The sequence below is a fragment of the Melospiza georgiana genome, chromosome 6 (genome assembly GCF_028018845.1).
Source record: "Melospiza georgiana isolate bMelGeo1 chromosome 6, bMelGeo1.pri, whole genome shotgun sequence".
NCBI classification, from domain to species: domain Eukaryota; kingdom Metazoa; phylum Chordata; class Aves; order Passeriformes; family Passerellidae; genus Melospiza; species Melospiza georgiana.
The window spans coordinates 21,894,786-21,914,389 of NC_080435.1; the positions used below are offsets into that span (position 1 = coordinate 21,894,786).

At 47.3% G+C, this 19,604-nt stretch overlaps 1 protein-coding gene across 5 annotated transcripts in view; it reads right to left on the reverse strand.

Annotated features, from left to right (window-relative positions):
• The window catches only part of DAGLA (diacylglycerol lipase alpha), a 62,159-nt gene that overhangs the window by 12,229 nt on the left and 30,326 nt on the right, over positions 1-19,604 (reverse strand). For all 5 annotated transcript variants that reach the window (XM_058026243.1, XM_058026247.1, XM_058026246.1 and 2 more), the window contains 13 exons: positions 19,440-19,578; positions 18,612-18,823; positions 16,561-16,662; positions 15,975-16,113; positions 12,634-12,721; positions 9,012-9,146; positions 8,250-8,327; positions 7,321-7,445; positions 6,219-6,375; positions 5,937-6,020; positions 5,740-5,817; positions 1,799-1,879; positions 376-518 (listed from right to left, as the gene is read on the reverse strand). In XM_058026243.1, coding sequence (XP_057882226.1) covers positions 376-518; positions 1,799-1,879; positions 5,740-5,817; positions 5,937-6,020; positions 6,219-6,375; positions 7,321-7,445; positions 8,250-8,327; positions 9,012-9,146; positions 12,634-12,721; positions 15,975-16,113; positions 16,561-16,662; positions 18,612-18,823; positions 19,440-19,534 — 1,517 coding nt within the window. In that variant the 5' untranslated portion in view covers positions 19,535-19,578. The remainder of the gene's footprint in view (positions 1-375; positions 519-1,798; positions 1,880-5,739; positions 5,818-5,936; positions 6,021-6,218; positions 6,376-7,320; positions 7,446-8,249; positions 8,328-9,011; positions 9,147-12,633; positions 12,722-15,974; positions 16,114-16,560; positions 16,663-18,611; positions 18,824-19,439; positions 19,579-19,604) is intronic.

Consider the following 19,604-nt stretch of genomic DNA (forward strand, 5'->3'; position numbering starts at 1 on the left):
TGTGAGAAATTTTAGGCTGCAGAATGACAGAAATCACATCTCAATTCCAATTTCTTTGGAAAAGGAGTCCAAACAACTGGATCAGCTGCTGCAGACACCTGCATTTGGTCAAGTATCTCCTTTATTTCCATCTATTCAGTGGGAGAGGGCAGAGAGTAAGGAAATTGCACCCATTTCCCATTAAATGTAGACCCATGGACAATTCAGTTATAAACCAGAATATTTGGGAAAGGGGCTATTTGCAATCCTAACCTGAATACCAAACTATATCCCAGAGGAAACACTCAGCTTCTCCAGGCTGCCTTGTCCATTTCACTGCTCCCTAGAGCCTCACAAGTAGGATCCAGTGTATCCCAGGTGTATCCCAACACCTACCTGAGCAGCCCACCTGGGGGGGAATAAGCAAAGCACTTCAGGGACGGATACTGGGGACGCAGCAGGAAGGACAGGATGGCAGCTGTGCCAGCTCCAAGGGAATGCCCAACCACAATCAGGCCATAGTGCTTTGTTCCTCTTCCCTAAAAAACATGGCAACAACAAGGAATCGAGGTCAGGTTAGAAATGAAATTGAATTTATCCTCCAAATCTCTCCCTTTCCGCAGTTTTGGAGTTTATTTCTATACATGAGCCTCCAGATTCCAGCTGAATGGCTCCTTGCTTGTTCTGAATCATGGAATCATTACAGAATTCTGGAATGGTTTAGGGTGGAAAGGAAGGGAGAGATCATTCCATTCCACTCCACACCTTCCACTAGCCCAGGTTGCTCCAAGCCCCATCAAACCCATGCTGGAACAATTCCAGGGATGGGACAGACACAACTTTTCTGGGAAACCCATGCCAGGGCCTCACTGGAGGCTGGAATTCATTCACTTCTTGAATTCTACATTTGGCCTACTGGGACTTTTCTGAAAGAAAGAAGGTGGGAAAAAAAAAAAAAGGAAAGGCACACAAGCTATCTGAATTATTTAAGATTTGATGGGAGCTTTTTGTCCCTCCTGAAAACATCCAAGCTCACACAGAAAGTGTCTCTAAACCTCACTGGACACTTTTCTATGGAATATCTGTCCTTGGCAACCGTCAGAAACAAGGTCCTGTGCTGGTGGGACCTGGGATGGCACTTATGGACCTAAAGCCAGGAAATATTCCTCCTCAGTAACAGAACAGCTCCCATTTTCCCTTTCTAGGCAGAGAGGAATGAAGCTCCATCCCAAAAAGCTGGATGCTGGTTTATCTCTCCCTCCATCCACCAAATATCCCAAGGCAGCACTTCAGCAACTATTTCTAACATATAAACCAAGGTAAGCTGCTTCCCAACATCTCCCTTGAGTCCTGTGACATCTCCCTGCCACCAGGAATGTGCCTACAGGGACAGTCACCACCACATTCCAAAGAATATCTCCATAAAAATGGGATTTTAGTTCCTGCTGATTTGGTTTTAATGCTCCCTGTCCCTCATTGCCACCATGTGGGACTTCCTGCCTCAGGAAAAGGAAAATAATCAGGAGCTCTGCACTATTGGTGCTTCCAAAATAAAAAAGCCTTGCAGGAAGTCTGGATGGGGCTTGGAGCGACCTGATCTTGTGGAATGTTCTCTGCCCATGGCAGGGGGTGGAATGGGATGAGCTTTAAGGTCCCTTCCAACCCAAACCATTCCACAAAATGAGTAACTAGCTGGAAATACAGGAATTAAAGGAAGAGCTGAGAAATGAATACAACAGACTCAGGGACACAGAGATTCCCTTAAAACCCAGGTTTTTATGGAAATCTCATCCTCTGTCCAGAGACAACTCGTACTCACCAAATCCCGCCCAAAAGCTTGGGACAGCACCATCTCCTGCTCCAGCTTCTTCTTGATGTACTCAGCAGACAGCACCATTCCCTGTGGGAGCAGGAACACACAGCAGGATGTAAATGGCATCTCAACATCCAGAAGGTGAGGAAGCTCTGGAATGTATGGATGTGGATGGAAGGGGAATTGATTCCCCTCTGCATATCCAAAGTTTTGGTGCTTAAGGAGTAAAGGCAGTTCTTAATTAAGGAACACTCCGAGGGCCTATTCCTGGGATTTTAGGGGGAAAACTACCCCAAATCCAATTAACTTAAACACAGGATTGTGGATTTGGTACTTCAGGCCAAGGGACCTGGGGCAGAACAGAGAAATAGACTTGGATATTCTAAATATTGGTGGTTTTAAACCCAAATTATCCTATTCCAGGTAAATATGGGATGGAGTTTTCAATTTAAATCTGGGAATAAAAGTGTGAATCATTTTAATAGAGTTAATGATTCAAACACCAAAGGGAAAAGCACAAGGAATTAGTTCCTGCCTTCTGCAGCCATCAATATTAAGGGGATTTGGCTGTCAGAGGACATTCATCCCAAATTATTAAAAGTTTTTATTCCCTAGAAGTCAAGGAGTGCTGGAAGATGGAAAAGATCATATCGGGGTCTAAACATTCCTCCTCTCTGCTGAGGAGTGTTTCTCAGATTCCAAATGTAGTTCAGTGCAATTCCAAGTGCAATTATAAATAAGCAACTGGAATTTGGTTTGTTGCATAAATTCCTGATAATGCTACAGTTTAACTCAGTGGGAAGTGAGCCCGAACTCCAAAAAATGGGGGGACATGGGGAAAATCATCTCCTTGGCTGTTTTCCTTTAAATCCCTATCTTAAAATGGTGTGAGTACAATGGGAATGTTATTGGGGGCTCACTCTTCATCTCACAGATAAGAAAAGATTCCTGGCTCCAAAAGCAAAGAAAAATATATGTAAATAATAATATATAAAACCTCAGTTATCCTGGAGAGCTGGACTGGGGGTTGGAGTTAAAAAGGGTAATGAGGATATGACAGCAGGATAATGAGAGGGATAAATCAGGGAAACATCAGGGAGAAATCAGAAGTAAATCACAGGAAGAGCTGAGGAGGAAAATGGTGGGAAGAAAATGAGGGGTGGAATTTGGTGGGAAAATTAGGTGGGAAAATCAAAACCAGAGATAAATCAAAACCAGGGATAAATCAGGAATAAGTCAGGAATAACAATGTTGACTGTCTTGCATTGATATCACCTCACCAAGCCTCCAGAGATCCAGTTTTATTCCATTCTTATGGAATTTCTTGGGTTGTTTCAAAGCGGGGCAGAAAGGCATAAGAGAAGCCAGTAAGGGGAAAAAAAAAGCAAAGAAACATGGATTTTTCCAGGTCCTCAGTACCTGAGATGTCTTTGATCTCAATCCAGATACTGAAGAGAGGAAGCAGGACAGGGGAGACCCCACTTCATGGAAATGAGATAAATTGAATGCTGCCACCACCAAAAAGCACCACAGTGGTTATGCCTTGTCCCAGCTCCTCCCCAGCTTCCAGAAGAGTCTCCACTCCCAATCCTAATGAGAAGTGAGCAGCAGGCCACTGATCTAAATTCCCACCGCGAATTTGGGATTCTATTTTTAGGGAGCATGACCCAAATCCACGGTGATGTCACTGCTGGGATGTTAGTCAGCCTTTGGGACGTGTTTTTGGTAATTATTTCCTAATGGAGACAGGGATTTTAATGATTATGGAATGAGACTGTAAACTTCAATTTAGATTCACCATTGGAAAAATTCCCTAAAATTCCTGGAATCCTGGTTTGGGTTGAAAGGGATCTTAAGGATCATCCCATTCCACGGACAGGGACATGTGCCATTAGCCCAGGTTGCTCCAAACTTTATCTAACCTGGTCTTGGACACTTCCAGGGATGTAGGCATCCATAAATTCTCTAGGAAACAAATCCAATTTCAAGTTAATAAAACTATTTGGGCTTAATTTTGCAAGTTCACATGTAAATAACCAAATGGATCAAAAATTTAGGGAAAGGGAATAGAAATATTCTGCATTGTTTTGCATCTCAAAGGCACAGAACTGCTGTGGGATATATAAGATTTTGGGGGAAAAACCCCAGAAGGGTCTATTTATGAGAGAAAAATGTTGAAAATTGTTATTACTGGGATCATGGCTCAGCTTCCAGGACTTTCCAGCAGCTCCTTGTCCTTCTGGTTGGCTCCACACCAGGAAACAAAGCTCTGTAACATCCTATTTTCACTAACTATGTCCTGGGAGTTCAACAATTAAATCTGGATTCATCCCTTTGGCTGAGGATTATTTTTAAAATTAACTTTGTTATAAAATCAGTGGACTTTATTGCAAAAATAGTGAAGTTGGATTCTTCTTTGAGTTATAATCCCTTTTTTTTGGCATTCTAATCCCTAAACTTTAGTTCCAGCTCTATTTTTTGATCCAGAATAGCTCAGAGGCCTGATAAATATTTTTTTAAATTGTGACATTGGAGCTGTGGAGTGATAAAAAATTTCATGTAAACATCAAGACTTGGAATTTTAGGATGGCTTACAGACACCCCCAGGGATGGGTGGGACAGAATTAGCAGGAAAACACCCCAAATGAAACAAATCCTAGGAAAGCTCCCACATAGCCAAGTCCTTGTTTCCAAATTAAATGTGTAAGTGAGACATTGGATTTGTTTGGATATTAAACTTGACTCCTGGACATTAAAAATGCATTTAAAATTCCATTATCTCTCTTAGTTTTCCCTCGGGAATCAACAGCACATCATTGTCTGTAGATTATTATTGATAATAATTCCAGAGAAAGTGAATATTTCTCTCCTGGCAGTAATCCCAAAAAAGAAATAACACAAAGGACAAATAAAAGCTCTGTCTGGAACAAAGGGAATAAACTGATAATGTTTCATGGAAGTCGCCAGTGGAGGAATATTTTCATACAAAGATCAAAAGCAAAGCCAATTTCTGCAAGGATCTATTCCTGGATTTTCATTGAATCATGGAATTCTGGAGTGGTTTGGATTGGAAGGGACCTAAAAGCCCATCCCAGTCCCATGAGCAGGGAGACCTTTCATTAATCCAGGTTGCTCCAAGGTGTCCCAGCCTGTGGCAGGGGTTAGAACAGGATCTTTGAAGTCGCTTCCAACCCAAACCATCCCAGGATTTCATGGTTCTATATCCTAAAGCAGAGGGAAGAGGTTTGGTATTCCAGCAGGACACCATGAGGCAAGCTGGAGCTCCCAACTCATGGCTTCCAAGGACTTCCAAGCTCCACATCCCACCTTGTGCAACACTTCCTTCCCCCCAGCAGCACTTCCAGCAACTGCTCCATTCCTTCCAACCTTCACTCTGGATTTTCCTTTCCCAGCTTGGCACTGCAGCTTTGGAAGCTGCCAAATTCCTGATCATCTTAAAAACTCAGCACGTCGTTCCTTTGCCAGCCAGGGGCAAAGGTCAGCTCTGGAATAAATGGATTTAGCCAGCCCAGAGCTGCTCACAGACACAGAGCACCCATCTAATTTCACGGATCCGAGTCCTGCCAGCATCCTTGGAGGACATTCCCATCACAGCAGAATTTTAAGCACATTCTCAGGCTTTGATTGAAAATTCCTTAAAGGTTGTTGGAAGAAAAAGTCATTTGAGTGGCTCCAGGAATTTCATTGTGCGTCTCCACGATGCCTTCCTGAATCTGGAATTCTCTAATTGCAGAGTTTTTAATTACACGCCCAGTGATTTTAACTGTTCCCACTAATTATTTAACACCTCAAAGCCCTTTCCGTAACTTCTTTTTCAAGTAATTAAGACCATTTGGGGGTTTATAATTAAAAAGTGAAATAATTAAAAAAAAAAAAAACACAGGGTTTTGTTTGGTTTGGGATCGTTTTCCCTTTGTTTTCCCCACCTTGTGTCCCAGCCATGTTCCGTGGTGCCCCTCAACTGGCAGGCGCTCCGCGTCCCCCGTCAGATCTGTCAAGGCATCCTGGAAGAAAAGCAGTCACCTTGCTTCAGGTGAGTCAAATCCAAGTCAGGATTCCAAACTGGGAAGGGCTCCAACTCTCTGGAATATCCAATAAGGAGGCCACTACATATCCCACTTACTTTTGGGGACAGAGTCCCCCGGATGCTGATGACCACCTTCTTCTTGTCATGGTCCACAGCCACGTAGAAAGGGGTTTCATAAACCTGCAAGAGATCAGGAGACACATTCCTGTTGGATTATCCTTGGGGAAAAGGAGACAGAGCATATGACAGGATTTGTGTCCAAATACCAGAATTTTTTGATGGAAATGGAAGAGAAAAAGGCTTCATTTCCCTTCTTTGTCCCAGCAGAGCTGGAAGGGGGTAAATCCCCTTGGGAAGGGGGCCTGGGGTTGTGCTTACAGCGTCGTGGCAGGAAGTGTAGACGATGTCCACGGAGGTCATGTTCTCGTCCAGGAAGTGGCGGCGGATGGCGATGGCGTTGCAGCCACAGCAATTGTCCTCCTCGATGGTGACGCCGGGAGCGTAGCGCGGCCGCGACGGGCACAGGCAGCAACACCTGTGGGCAGGAAGCACGGCTTTGAGGGGGAAAGGCTGGATTTGGGGTGGCATTCCTAGAGGAAAGGGAAAGGCGGCCCCTCCGAACCTCATCTCGATGGCAGCGAGTGCCAAGTGAAGGATAAAACCATGAAACAGCCTCAAAATCTGGGATCGGGTGCAGTTTTCCTTTTGAGCACCAGAGAGAGCTACAGTGCAGCCAGTCCCCAAGGAATCTAAGGATTGTGGGGTGGGATGGCTCCTCAAAGGATACTGTCCTTGGAAGCACAGTTTTCCAGTGCTTCAATGTGGAAAAGCCAACACTGACCGAGCTCCAGGTTTATTTATAGGAAAACAATGGGTTTAGAATCATCCCAAAATAAAAAGAGAAGCTCAGGTTGATTTTCCTTTTTTCCTCTCTCATAAATAAAAGTATTCCAAAGGAATCACATTCCTCCCAATAGCCCAGGAAGTGCCAAAAGCTTGTCCCCAAATTGAATCCGGTGACAGAATTCTGGCAACTGGAAACAAACCCTTGCACCGGGGCAAAAATTCTGAGCTGGAAAAATCCAATTAATCTGAGGGAGCACAGCCCAAGCCAGGCAAATCTTGGAGGTCTTTTAATCAGGACCCAAATGTCAACTCCCTGATTTTTGAGCTCCAAGAAGCTCTTTTTGGACTTGGTGTTGTGCCAGGTGAGTTGTCTCCGCTGGCTGTTCCATGCTCCAGAGAGGATGGAGCAGAGGACAGGCTGGTTTATGTACTAGGAACTGGAAGGGATTCAGAAAGCCTTTGGAATATGAAGCCCAGAGAGATGGAAAGTAAAAAAACGAGGAGAAAAAGACAGAAAATAAATCGAGCAGGGAGGAAGCACCAAGGGGATGAAATAAACATGGGGAAAAACGAAGAGTTTTTCTAAACGTGGGAAAACCAGGCAGGAAAAAAAGGGATGAGGATGGGCACTCACGAGCAGGATCTGGCCAGGCGGCAGAGTCCACATGTGGGTTTCCTCATGAGGTAAATAGGCCATCCATAGGCAGCAAGGGCGAAGAGCATGTAGTAACACACCTCTCGGTACCGCTGCATCTCTTGCTGGAAGACACGGCACTCCCTGAGCCTGCCATCTCCTGGAATTCCCCTCTCCATTCCCTTTTTCCATGGTTAGGCACGTGCTGAGTGCCAGCCCCCTCTCCCAGCTGCGCTGTGGTGACTGAGGAGAGCGAGGTGGGGATGCCAGGCAAGAGCCACCCCCTCCCAGAGATTCCTCTGCCTGATTTCCTGAGGAATTCTCTGGGGTATCCCACCATGCTGCCAAGGAAGCTCCTTCCTGCAGATTTGGAAATGAGCTCCCTAAATATCCCCCCTCCAGCAGGCCAGAGGATGCCTGGAGAGAGCCACAAAGCCAATGTGAAGCAGTTGCATCCTATAAAAGCTCAGTTATTCCAATGAGCTGGATCGGGGGTTGGAGTTAAACACAGCAGGATAATCAGAGGGGAAAATCAGGGAAACATCAGGGAGAAATCAGAGGTAAATTGGAGGAAGAGCTGAAGGGGGAAATGGCAGGGGGATAATGAGGGGGTGGAAATTTGGTGGGAAAATCAAAATCAGGGATAAATCAAAATCAGGGATAAGTCAGACAAATCTAAATCAGAGATAAATTAGGGATAAACCAAAATCAGGGAAGAATCAAAATCTGGAATAAATCATGGATAACAGTGCTGACTCTCTTGCAGCAAAATCACCTCACCAAGCCTCCAGAGATCAAGTTTCATTCCATTCTCATGGAATTTCTTGGATGATTTCAAAGAGGGGCAGAAAGGCATAAGAGAAGCCAGTGAGGAAAAGAAAACAAGGATCACAGGTGAGTTTGGAGGATCCCATATCCCAGGGCCTTACCGCATTCTTCAGATCCAGGTATTTGGTGTTCCTGGTCACTGGCATTCCAGACAGGAAAGCTAAAATGTCATTGTTTGCCTGGAAGCCACAAATACACAGAAAAATTCCTACATGTGACAGCAAGACAAAAATCCACTCTCAAATATCCCAACCAGGCCCCTCAAATACTTCCAATGGTTTTACTCCTCCCTGATTTGAATCCCAACTCAAGGGGGAAAAAATCATTAAAACAAATCAATTTCCTATTGGGCTGACAATGCGCAAACCTCATCAGCAGCTTGGAAAACTGGGAATTTTTCCTGAATCCCAAATCAAGGGAAATACTCCAATAAAATAAATCCCATTTCCTACTGGCTTGACAATCTGCAAACCTCAATAGCGGCTTGGAAATTTAGGAATTTTGTAAATTTTAGGAATTTTTCCCCCTGCAGATTGCTGGAGTCTTCTCCATTATCTTTATACAGTGGGAATAATCTTCCCATTCATTTCCATGTACCTACAACCCCCTTGGAGGTGTTTTGGCATCAAGAGAACCTCCTGTATCATCTGCCTGGAGAGGACCAATCCAGATTCCAGCACCAGCAGAGGCGTTTGACAGGGAAAAACTCATGGAAAGCTGCTGAAGTTCCCCATTATTTTTCTTCCCCACCTCAGCGAGCGAGAACAGCCCGGAGGTGAGGTGGGCAGAGCCCTGCAGCTGTTTCCCTGCAGGGAATCCCACCCAGGGCAGCTGGGATGGCAGGGGTTGCCACGTTTGCCCACCTCGTCCAGCACGGCGTTGCGCTTGGCGCGCTGCCGTTGCCGCAGCAGCACCAGCCCCGCGATGATGTCCGAGGGCACGATGTCCAGGTCCCGGAAAAATTCCGCAAAAAGGTAGGCGATCTCGGAGTAGGCATCCTGCAAAATCCAGGGAGAGAGGGCTTGGAGAGGGAGGAGGAGGAGTTTGGGTGTGGGAAGCCTCGAAACAGGACACAGAGTGAGAACTGGACTCGTTTCTGGAGCTCAGCCTCCCAAACAGGCGCGAGATTCCTGCAGGGAATGCCAGATCTGGACTAATCACATGATTATTGTGTCGTGTTTGTTTTCCACAGTCACACTCGGGGGCTGGATTTGTGCCGTGTGTGGGCACCTCGACATCCAAACAGCTCACACAGGACACAGGGAGGGAAAGGGAATGGGTTTGGCTCTCTCTATTCAACAAAACAGAGAAAGTGGGATGAAAACCAAGCAAATCCCAATCCAGTGCTACCTCAGAGTCATCCTTTCTCCTCTAAAGCAGAATAAAGGCCATTACATGAGGAAAAAAACACTAATTTTGTCCTATTTAAGAGTCTCTTCAACCCTAACTTTGCCCTTGCATCCTTTTTCCCATATTTATCCCAGACCTGAGATCCTGTTGCCCAAACTTAACCCAAACCTGGGAGCCTTTCCCCAAATTTACTTTTGCCCACATTTAACTTGCCTGTACTTATTCCAGACCTGGGATCCTTCTGTCCAAATTTAACTCACCCAAATTTATCCCAGACCTGGGATCCTTTTGTCCATGTTGCCAGGCTTTTCCAAGTTTATTTTGGATGACACCCAAGCAAAAAGGCAAGAAAAGTACAACTGAGACACTGAATGCAGAATTCCCAGGAATGAAGGTGACCAAACCCAAAAAAGGAGGGACAGAAATGGAAGTGACCTGAGAGGGTCAAGCAAAGCCCTAGAGCAGAGGGACAAAGATATTTTGATGAGAAATGTCCTTTTTCCACTTTTTGCTCTGTGCTGCAGGAAAAGAAAACCACGAGACCTTACAGGAGAATATTTTGGGAGGCTGGAGAGGGGCTGGAATGTGGGTCAGTGCTGACCTGTCATTACTCCAGCCTAAAGACAAGGATGATCCAGAGGCTGGAGCAACAAAACATGGAGCTGTACTCACCAATGATCCATATTTGACTCCTGTTATCCAAAACTTTTCCTACAAGGATGATCACAGCCTTACCTGAACCTTTACCCTGCGTTTTCACAGTATCCTTTATCCAGCATCAAAACCCACAAGACTGGAGTGTTGTGGAAACCCTGAGCACTCCAGGACGGGATTTCTCCTCTCCCTTCTTTGACCATCAAGACAGTAAATCCCTTCTCTTCCCTGCAGGAATGACCTACATCCTTTTATCCCTGCCAAACTCCTGGCATGTGGGATGACTTTCAGTCATTTTTCACTTCCCTACAAAAGCCAGTTAAATCCCCATTAAGAACTGGGGCTCCAGGTGCCAACTCTCTGTGCCAGCAGTGCCTTTGGAAAGCCACCGGCATTCCAACCGCAGTATCCTTGAAATCCTGACCTCATCAATCCTAGCATGGCTCCTGTGAGCTCACAAGAAATGCCAAGAGCCTCCAAAGGAAACAGGACAAACACCTATTAATCCAAAGTGGCAGCTCCAGCCCTGGATGCTGTGACAAAAAAAGGCCCTGATGGAAGTTCAGTGCATATTTTCCGCTCCAAAGGAACAGTTTTTTCTGGGAACACCTGACATTATTCCTGTTTGTCCACCTGGAGTGCTCTGCTACAAACCCTGAAGGCTCTGAGGCTTCAGACTTCACCCCAGATCCTTTCCCCAAAGCCATGTCCATTCCATAAAACACTTTTCCAGCCCAGAGGACAATGATCCTCTGCTGCTACATTTTTTTTCCATGGGGTCTGGGATGGGCAGCAACGGATTCATTTCTGATCCATTACGTGCTCATTCATTCCACACGCTGCCATGCCAGGACACAACGTCAGGGCTTGTTCCTGCAGAGAAAAGAGGCTGGAAATTGCTCAAAAGCTGGATGTAAAGTGGAAATTCAACAGCACGAGGAATGTGAGGCATTTGGAATCCACTTTTATTCCAAGCTTAACAAAAAAGAGTAACAGTCACTGCAAAATGGAAAGTTTGTTAAAAAGAATTCGAAATATTTGGAATATTTTGCAATACTGAATAAAATGAGAGTTGTTCAGGGCATTCAGGTGCCTGTCAGGGCTCTCTCTCCGAGGATGCAGCATCCATACTGAGCCCTCAGGGCAGGAGTCTCCAGCACCTTAGCAAGGTGACCTGGATGTGCTCTCAGGGAGAAGGGAAGAGCCTCTGCTCTGAAGCACCAAGAAAAAGCTGCTGTGGGAGCTGCCAGGGCACAAAGCTCCCTTGGTCTCAGTTTTCCAGATGGATTTCCAGATGGATTTCCCCAGCAGAGAAGCTGGGAGATGGCAGGCCTGAGCTTGAACTTCCCAGAAGGACACTCCCAAGGAACATGGTGGCATTTCAGCCAGGGAGAGGGATCCTGGGAGGGGCAGCATTCTGAGACACAGTGCTGGATTTCTGCACAAGGACTGTGACAATTCCTGAAGCCTTCCACACTCTGGAAGCTGCACCTGTGGACAATTCCACAGCACTCCCTAAGAAATGCTGTTAATCCAATTCATCACCTGGGAAGAACAAACGTTCACCTGACTCTATTTTTCCACTTTCCCTTTGGAGCTTTCCATCCCTGTCTCATTTCTCTTCCTCTCCACGTTCACATCCCTTCCAGTGTGCTCCTTTTCCCGCTGCATCCTTTTGGAGCACGAACTCTGGGCTATATTTAGTGAGGACACAGCGGCTGTGGTCGGTCCCTTGGTGCTTTCCCTGTCATTTTCTGCGCCCTTCTAACTGGAGTTAAACGTCTGGGCGGATTTTTTGGCCACTGCTGGTTTTGTTGGAATGTCCTTGATAAATCCCAGCTTTTTCCCTGAGAGGTTGTAACTAATTCAGAGCTCAGTGTCTGCAAGTACACAAATCTCCTGATTTTTATGACTTTCTCCTCCCTTTGGGAACAACTCCCTGGTTCTGCTGGCTCCTTCAGGAGTCCTCAAATCCTCAGAATTTTAACTGACTTAGTTAAATCAAAAGCAAACTTTTCAAGCTCCAAAGTTTGACTTGCCTCTCTAGCAGGTCCTCCGGAATGCTGGTGAATCCCACCCTCAGGCAGAAACCTGCTCCTAGTGATTCTAAGGAGAATGGAATGATAACTTTTGGGGAAGGAGTTTCAAGGCCTTTACCCTTCCCTGCTAGAGAACAGCAAGGAAAAATACCAATGGCAGCACATGAAAATTTCCAGTGACCTTCTTGTGGATCTATGGATTAGACAGTTTTTGATTGTCAGGAGATCCAGAAGGATTTTGGTGATTCTTCCAGGTTTTTGTTTTCACATTTCCAAATTCTCCTCCTTAAGGGTGTAAGATTGATGGAAACAACAGGAGAACGCACTCAGGAAGGGGCTGATAAAGGGAAATGGTAGCTGCCCAGGATGCGCTAACCTGAGGGAAAACAGAGATTTCTCCCACTGATATTTTGATTCCCAGCAGGAGATATTTGGTACCCACCGACTGGGAGTCCTTTGTCCGTGTGCAGCAGAGGAACACCTTGAGCCTGCGTGTCCAGCTGCTGGCTTGTCCCTCTTCCAGGCGGTGTCTGGGGATAAAGGGGAGAGCAGGAATGTGAGGAGAGGCAGAACATGGTGTAGGATCCAACACGGAGTGGCACAGGCTGTGCTGTCCCTGGAAAAATGAGATAACGTTCTCCCAATCCTCTTTTTCCCCAGGCTGAGCCCCCTGAGCTCCCTTAGCCACCCCTGGTGCTCCAGCTCTGTTCCCTTCCCTGGATATGCTCCAGAGAAGTGTGAATCCACAGGATCAAGCACTGTGTTTGGACACCTGGTATCCTGCGTGAATGGGATGGATGGAATGAAGTTCCTGTTGCAATTTGGCAGCTGCTCCATGTGCCAGGATGTGCAACCACTCAGGAGGAGAAAGTTACCTCAGGGTGAGGGAGTGGGAATGGCACAAGAGACCCTGAGCATTTCAGACATGCAATTTTTCCCAATCACAGAATCAAGGAATGCTTTGGGTTGGAAGGGACTTTTAGGATCATTGTGTTCCACCCCCTGCCACAGAAGTAGGGACTGACTCCGGGCCAGAGTGCCAAGCTCCCTGAAGTCCATACTCCTCTTTTTTTTAGGGAAACACAGATTTAATGCAGGCCAGAGCAATCCAAAATAAAACACCACTCCATTTTCTGGCAGGGTATCCCATCAGGATAAGTCCAAGCCCAGAAAGTGGTTTGCACCTGGAAGGAAAGGAAGCTGGCAAAGGAGTATTTGCTTGAAATGGAAGGAGCAGATCCCACAGGGATCCATCAGCTCCTGCCTGAGTATCTGAAAACAGCTCTCCATAACCTTTCAGAAGAGGAATGGGAATATGAGTGGCAGCAGGGCTTTGCTCCCCCAGATTCCAAAGAACTCCAGAATTTCCCTGGCAGGGCTCAACAACCAAGTGCACTCTGAGCTGTTTTCCCTCCATCTTTTCCCAAATTCTTTCTTCCTAACTTCCACTCGTTCAGTAGGAGCTCCAAAGCTCCATGGAAAAGCCTTGGCACAGCAAGCCAAGCCCTTTATTGGGTTGTTTCTTTTTCCCAGCCCACACACACCACGATGCCACTGGGAAAGGAAAACCACCGTGGGATACAATCCAGCCAGGCAGAGAACTTCCTCATCTATTCCTTGGAAAGGATTTCTTTCAGCAAGAGGGAGAAGTTGGGAATGTATCCTTTGGAAACAATTGTTTGAGCAGTGAACAGTCACATTTGATGTTTGTTTTTCACATCATAGCCCACAGCGTTTGCTTGTTAACAGCTGTTAACATTCCCTTTCCAGAGGGAAAATCCATGAACAGCAGGAACAAGCTCTCCATAAATACTGCAGGCCTGGAGGGAAAAACCCAGCCAAGGGAGAAAGGCCTTCACTCAGCTTTCTGAAATCTCAAAATTCCCCACAGAGGAGAGAATTTTGGGGTTGGTTTGAATTTACTTGTGCAAGCTGTGGAGCTCAGATTTGCTTTGGAAAAATCATCAAGAATTCTGGAACGGTTTGGGATGGAAGGGAGCACAAAGCTCAACCACTTTCGGCCCCTGCCATGGGCAGGGACAGCTCCCACTGTCCCAGATTGCTCCAAGCCCCATCCAGCCTTGGACATTTCCAGGGATGGAGTAGCCAGAGTTGCTCTGGGAAAACCATTCCAGTGCCTCACCACTCTCACAGGAAAGAATTTTTTTCCTTGGATGCAGTACTACATCCACAGTATCATCCTTCTTATCTTCCTGGGAATGTCCTGATTCCAAGCAGAATCACCATGCTAGGCACTAATTCCAAATATTCCAGGCCACTGTAACACATTGGAAAGGTCAGGAGGAATATCTGACATTCCACAAAAAAACCCAGGCTCCTTCTCACAGAACTTGATGCACTATTCTTAGAAAAGACCATTTTCCCTCAAAAGGGAGACCTCATTCCAAGTCATTGGAATACAGAAAAATACATAAACCAAATGAAAAATGGGATATTTATGGAGTGGTTTTTGAAAGCCTCATTTTTTATCCCTCGCATCCTGATGCCCTCCAAAGCCACATTCCTCAAGGACAGTCACAAATCAAAGGAAACAAAGCCTGTTTGTGTTGTCCCCTACTGGAAAAAAATCCTTCAGAAAAAGCTTTGCTTGGTGAAAAAAAGCTTTTTCTCTCCCCATCTGGGGAGCTCCAAGATGGAATCAACTCTTAATTACAAGATTCAACTGCCAACACAAATGGAATTGTTCCTTGGCCAAGACTAAATAGGAGAAACCTCAGGGCAAAAGGTTGGATTTTGGAGAGGAAAATAAAGGAAGAAAGGGGATTTGGAAGGAGATGCTGCCTCAAAGTAAGGAAAATTTAAGCACACACTCAGTGTTTCCACGGAAAACGCTGCTACGGCATGTGGACAAACAAGTTGTTGTGATCAGCAGGGTACATGAGGACCCACAAATCCAGTAACTAAGGCAGAATCCAGCTGGATTCTGCATGGCTTTGCCTCCTTTGGATGCAGGTGCCCATACACAGCACCTGACAGGGAGCTGCATCCTCCCAAAATTCCCTTCAGCGGAGCAGAATGGTCCCTGCAGCAAGGCAAGGAGAAGGGCAAGATCCCGAAAAATCAGGACACCCTTCCAGAAACCTTGCCCTGGGAAGCTGTGGTTGCCCCATCCCTGGAAGTGTTCCAGGACAGCTTGGACAGAGCTTGGAACAACCTGGGATAGTGCAAGGTGTCCCTGCCCATGGCTTAAAGGGCTTTAAGATCCCTTCCAACCCAAACCATCCTGTAATTCCCTGGCTTGAGGAGGATTTTGGGTGCCTATAGCCATAAGGACACAGCACTGGTAATGCTGAAACCCTTCATTGGTTCTTTCCTTAAATCTCTGTGTCCTTGGATAAAAGGGAAATTCAGTCTGCTGTGAAGACAGGCTGGGAGAGCTGGGAATGTTCAGCCTGGACAAGAGAAGGCTCTGGAGATATCTTAAGCGCCGCAAGTGGATCCAAGAGAGCTGGAGAGGGACTTTGGACAAGGGGCTGGAGGGACAGGACAATGGGAAATGGCTTCCCACTGACAGAGAGAGGGCAGGGACAGATGGGATATTGGGAAGTGATGCTTCCCTGTGGGGGTGGTGAGGCCCTGGAACAGATTTCCCAGAGAAGCCGTGGATGCCCCATCCTTGGAAGCATCCAAGGCCGGGCTGGAGCTACCTTTTCTAGTGGAAAGCATCCCTGCACATGACAGGGGGTTGGAATTCCATGATCTTTAAGGTCCCTTGCACCCAAGGCACCCTGGAATTCCAGATCCCAGGGAATGCTGCCTCACCTGAGGTTGTAGGTCCTTAGGTTGCGCTGCCGGCGCTTGGTGGCGCGGAGCTTGACGAAGGTGCGTCCCGTGGGATCGAAGACACACAGCACAGTGATGCACACACTCAGGATCACCACCCAGTTGCACACCACCATTCCTGAAAAAAAAAAAAACAAAACAGGAGTCATGTGCTCTGGCTCTTACTTCCCACCCCAAAAGGAAATCCTCGGGAAAGGCTTTTAAGCCACAGCTGGAGGAGTCTTCCGGCTGTTTTATGGGGCCACTAAATGCTCCCTGAGTATCCGGGGCTGCACCATTAACATCATCCCCACCAGGAGACTGGGAAAGGCTTCCAGGAAAACAGTAAAACCATTCTGAAGGGCAAGAGCAGAATTTACAGACTGCCCTTCCCTGGGAACACAGATCCCTGCCCGAGCGCCGGCAGCACAGGCGGATGAATGGAAGGACTGTTCCGAGCAATAAACAGGAAAACAAGCCCCACATTGACAGCTCCCAGCCACTTCCCAGAGTCAATCGGCATAGGGGAATGAAGGATGCCCGCCAATCCATTGGAATGCTCCCAGGCCACATTCCAGCTCCGTACCCAGGGTGACACTCTTGGCCGTGATGTCGTTGCAGGAGGTGTAGTACTGTGTCAGCCACACGATGCCCACGATGGCGTACACGAACTCAATCACCAGGATCGCTGGAAAAAATGGGAACAGCACGGATGACAGCAGCCTCTTCCCTAAGGATGAGCTCCTCTTCCCATTTTCTCACAAGGAATAGGTATAAAAACGCTTTGGAAGGGGATGTGTAAGGAGATGAGCCTAAAGTGTGACATGTTCCAAACGGCTCCGAAAAAATGGGATCGTGGAGGGGTCAGCGCCCTTGGTTGTGTCACAGGTATGAATCAGAGATCCAGACCTTCCTCCCACGCTGCTGGAAAGACTCCCTGAGGCAGCAGGAATGACAGGACCCAAACCTTAACTACCTCAGACAGCTGGCCTGACTCACGGATCCAAAATATGTGAGTGTGTGGATCCAGGATTAATCCTGCTCACTATGCTTAGCAAACATTCTCAGCACCTTTGCAGCCCTTCCCATAACAGTTCCAAGGAGACAGCGCCTAAGGAGCTCCTCAGTTTTGCATGTGACTGACAGCAAACTAGAAACTGGGGATTAACAGTGCTTCCCTGGAACAACAAAAGCTGGGAAACTGCTCTGAAGTGCCCATCCTCCCACTTTCTCCCCAGAATTCCAAAGGACACGTGGGCAATCAGGTGTGGAGAAGGTGAATACCTTGCTTGGGATTGCTAAATTTTGGTGGACCTGAGACTAAATCCAGCCTGGCTTATCCCACTCACCCTCCTTATCTCCTGCTGGCACAGAATCTTTCCTTAAGTGGCTTTGCTACAGACCTGGAAAGACCAGTTCCAGGAGACAGAGCTTTCCTGGGCAAGGAATCAGGGCTGGGACTGGTTCCTGATGAACCCAATTTATGCCTGAGTTAGGTTTTGCTTTCCTTGGCTCCTCTCCCCTTTGTCTGCTGCGGGACAGGAGCAGCAGGAGCAGGGATGAGACATTCCCAGGTTCACATTAGAGTTAATTCCCTAAATTCCTCTGCATTAAACAGCACATGCTTAAATTGGGATAGTCACATGGACCTTGCCCACGCACTGGTCACGCTCCCACTTCCATCAGCACAACTGATCAACCACCAGGAGCAAAATACCCAGGAAAAAGGGAATACAAGACCCAAAATCCAGAGGAAATCCCACTCCTGAGCACACAGAGAGTTTAAGGAAAGAAGAAGGGATGTTTTGGGGGGCCAGGAAAACCTTTCTTTGGACTGTCCCTACCTCCTTTGCCCCACTTAGTCTGGTTTTAACACAAACTGCCAGGCTCTCCATGCTTCCCTAGGGAGACTGGCTGGGAAGCTGGAGAGGGAGATTTGTTTGCTGTTTGCGTTAATGACTTGCACTGAGCATTCCAAGTCTTCCAGACTGAGCTTTCAAGCAAGGTTATCCTTATTTTAGAGGATTCTGCAGGAAAACAACCCGGAAAAAAGCAGGGATGCAAACGGATGATTTGTTTGGAATGGATTTGGCTCTGAATCCCCCAAGATTTTTCTCTTGAAACCTTTCATTTGGCACAGAAAAATCTGATTAAATTTCTGTACCTGGAAGGCAACAGAATCCAGGGAAAACAAGCTAAAAGGGAATGAGGGATCAAGGAATAGCTCTCTTCCCTGCTCTAGTTTTTGGAGAGGGAACAAGAGGAATTGCTTATAGGAAGATAAAGGGAGTGAGCAGGTAGAAAACCTCTTTTGCTCCCAGTGCCTGGAGGGATGAATCAGGTGAGTCAAGAGGCAACACCTCGGGGTCAGAACCTTTGGGATTTATGCCTCTATCCTTGGAAAACGTAGGGGGGGGAAAAGAGAGACAGAAGGGGAGCAGATTCCATGAGAGGAAAAGGAGGCTATTTGGGACATCGTCCGCCAGTCTGACAGCCACGACAAGGCGCAGCCTATGGATTCATTGGGATGCACGGCACATCCTGGCAGCCATCTGGCCGTGCCAGAGGAGCCCCAGAGGCAGGGAGAGGAGGCCCCAGGGCAGAGCACAGGGAAGTGTGGAGGCTCCGGCCGCTTACCCAGTCGCACATAGAGGACGTACTGCATGGAGTCCCGCGGCTCCGTGTACAGGATGCTCCCGCGCATGCTGAGCCAGATGATGGCCAGCTCGGCGATCATGCAGCTCAGCAGGATCCCCAGGTAGCCCCGGCCGTGGTCCACCAGGTTCAGGGAGCACGTCTCGTTGGGATTGTACACCAGCCCGAAGAGCACCACCGAGAGGATCACAAACCTGCCGGGCAGGAAAGCCAAGGAAACCACGGAATATCCCACAGCTCCTTACATTATTCTTCATTTGGGCCCCAAACCCCCACAAGCCGTCCAGAGGCCCTGCTACCCCCATCAGAATCATTTCATCCGTGCCACATTATCCCATGGGATTTGCCACTCCAGAGAAGTCGTGGCTGCAACATCCCTTGGAAGAGTTCAAGGCCAAGTTAGACAGCGTTTGGAGCAACCTAGTGGGAGCCATCCCTGCCTATGGCAGGGGGTTGGAATTGGATGGTCTTTGAGGCCTCTTCCAACCCAAACCATTCCAGAATTCCATGCCTGTTTTTCCTGAGCTTCTGTAGAGAAACACGACCCTAAATTCTAGTGGAGAATCTTGGGCAGCACAGAAGGATAACAAAAAGCTCTGGTCAGGCTCTTTGGAACTAGGCTAGAACTTGGAACAGAGCTAAGCTGGAAAACGGGAACAGAAGCTGGAAAAATGTTGGTGTTCATCAGGAATGTCCCAACCAAACTTTCCGGCCCCATGTAGAAGCGCAGGGAGAATTTCCAGCCGTGCCAGAAACAGCCAGAAGAATTCCTGGGTGAATTCCAAGCATCCTTGTGCCCTTCTCACTTACCAGGTGGTGTGAAGGAGGAAGAGGAAGACGGCTGGCAGAACCAGGTCATCGCTGCCCACAGACCAGCGCCGGCGGAACACGACAATCCCTGGCATGGCTGGCGGGTCCCGGGAAGTTCAGCAGGCACAGCACTCACCTCCTGGAAAAGAATGGAAGGAAAGCTGC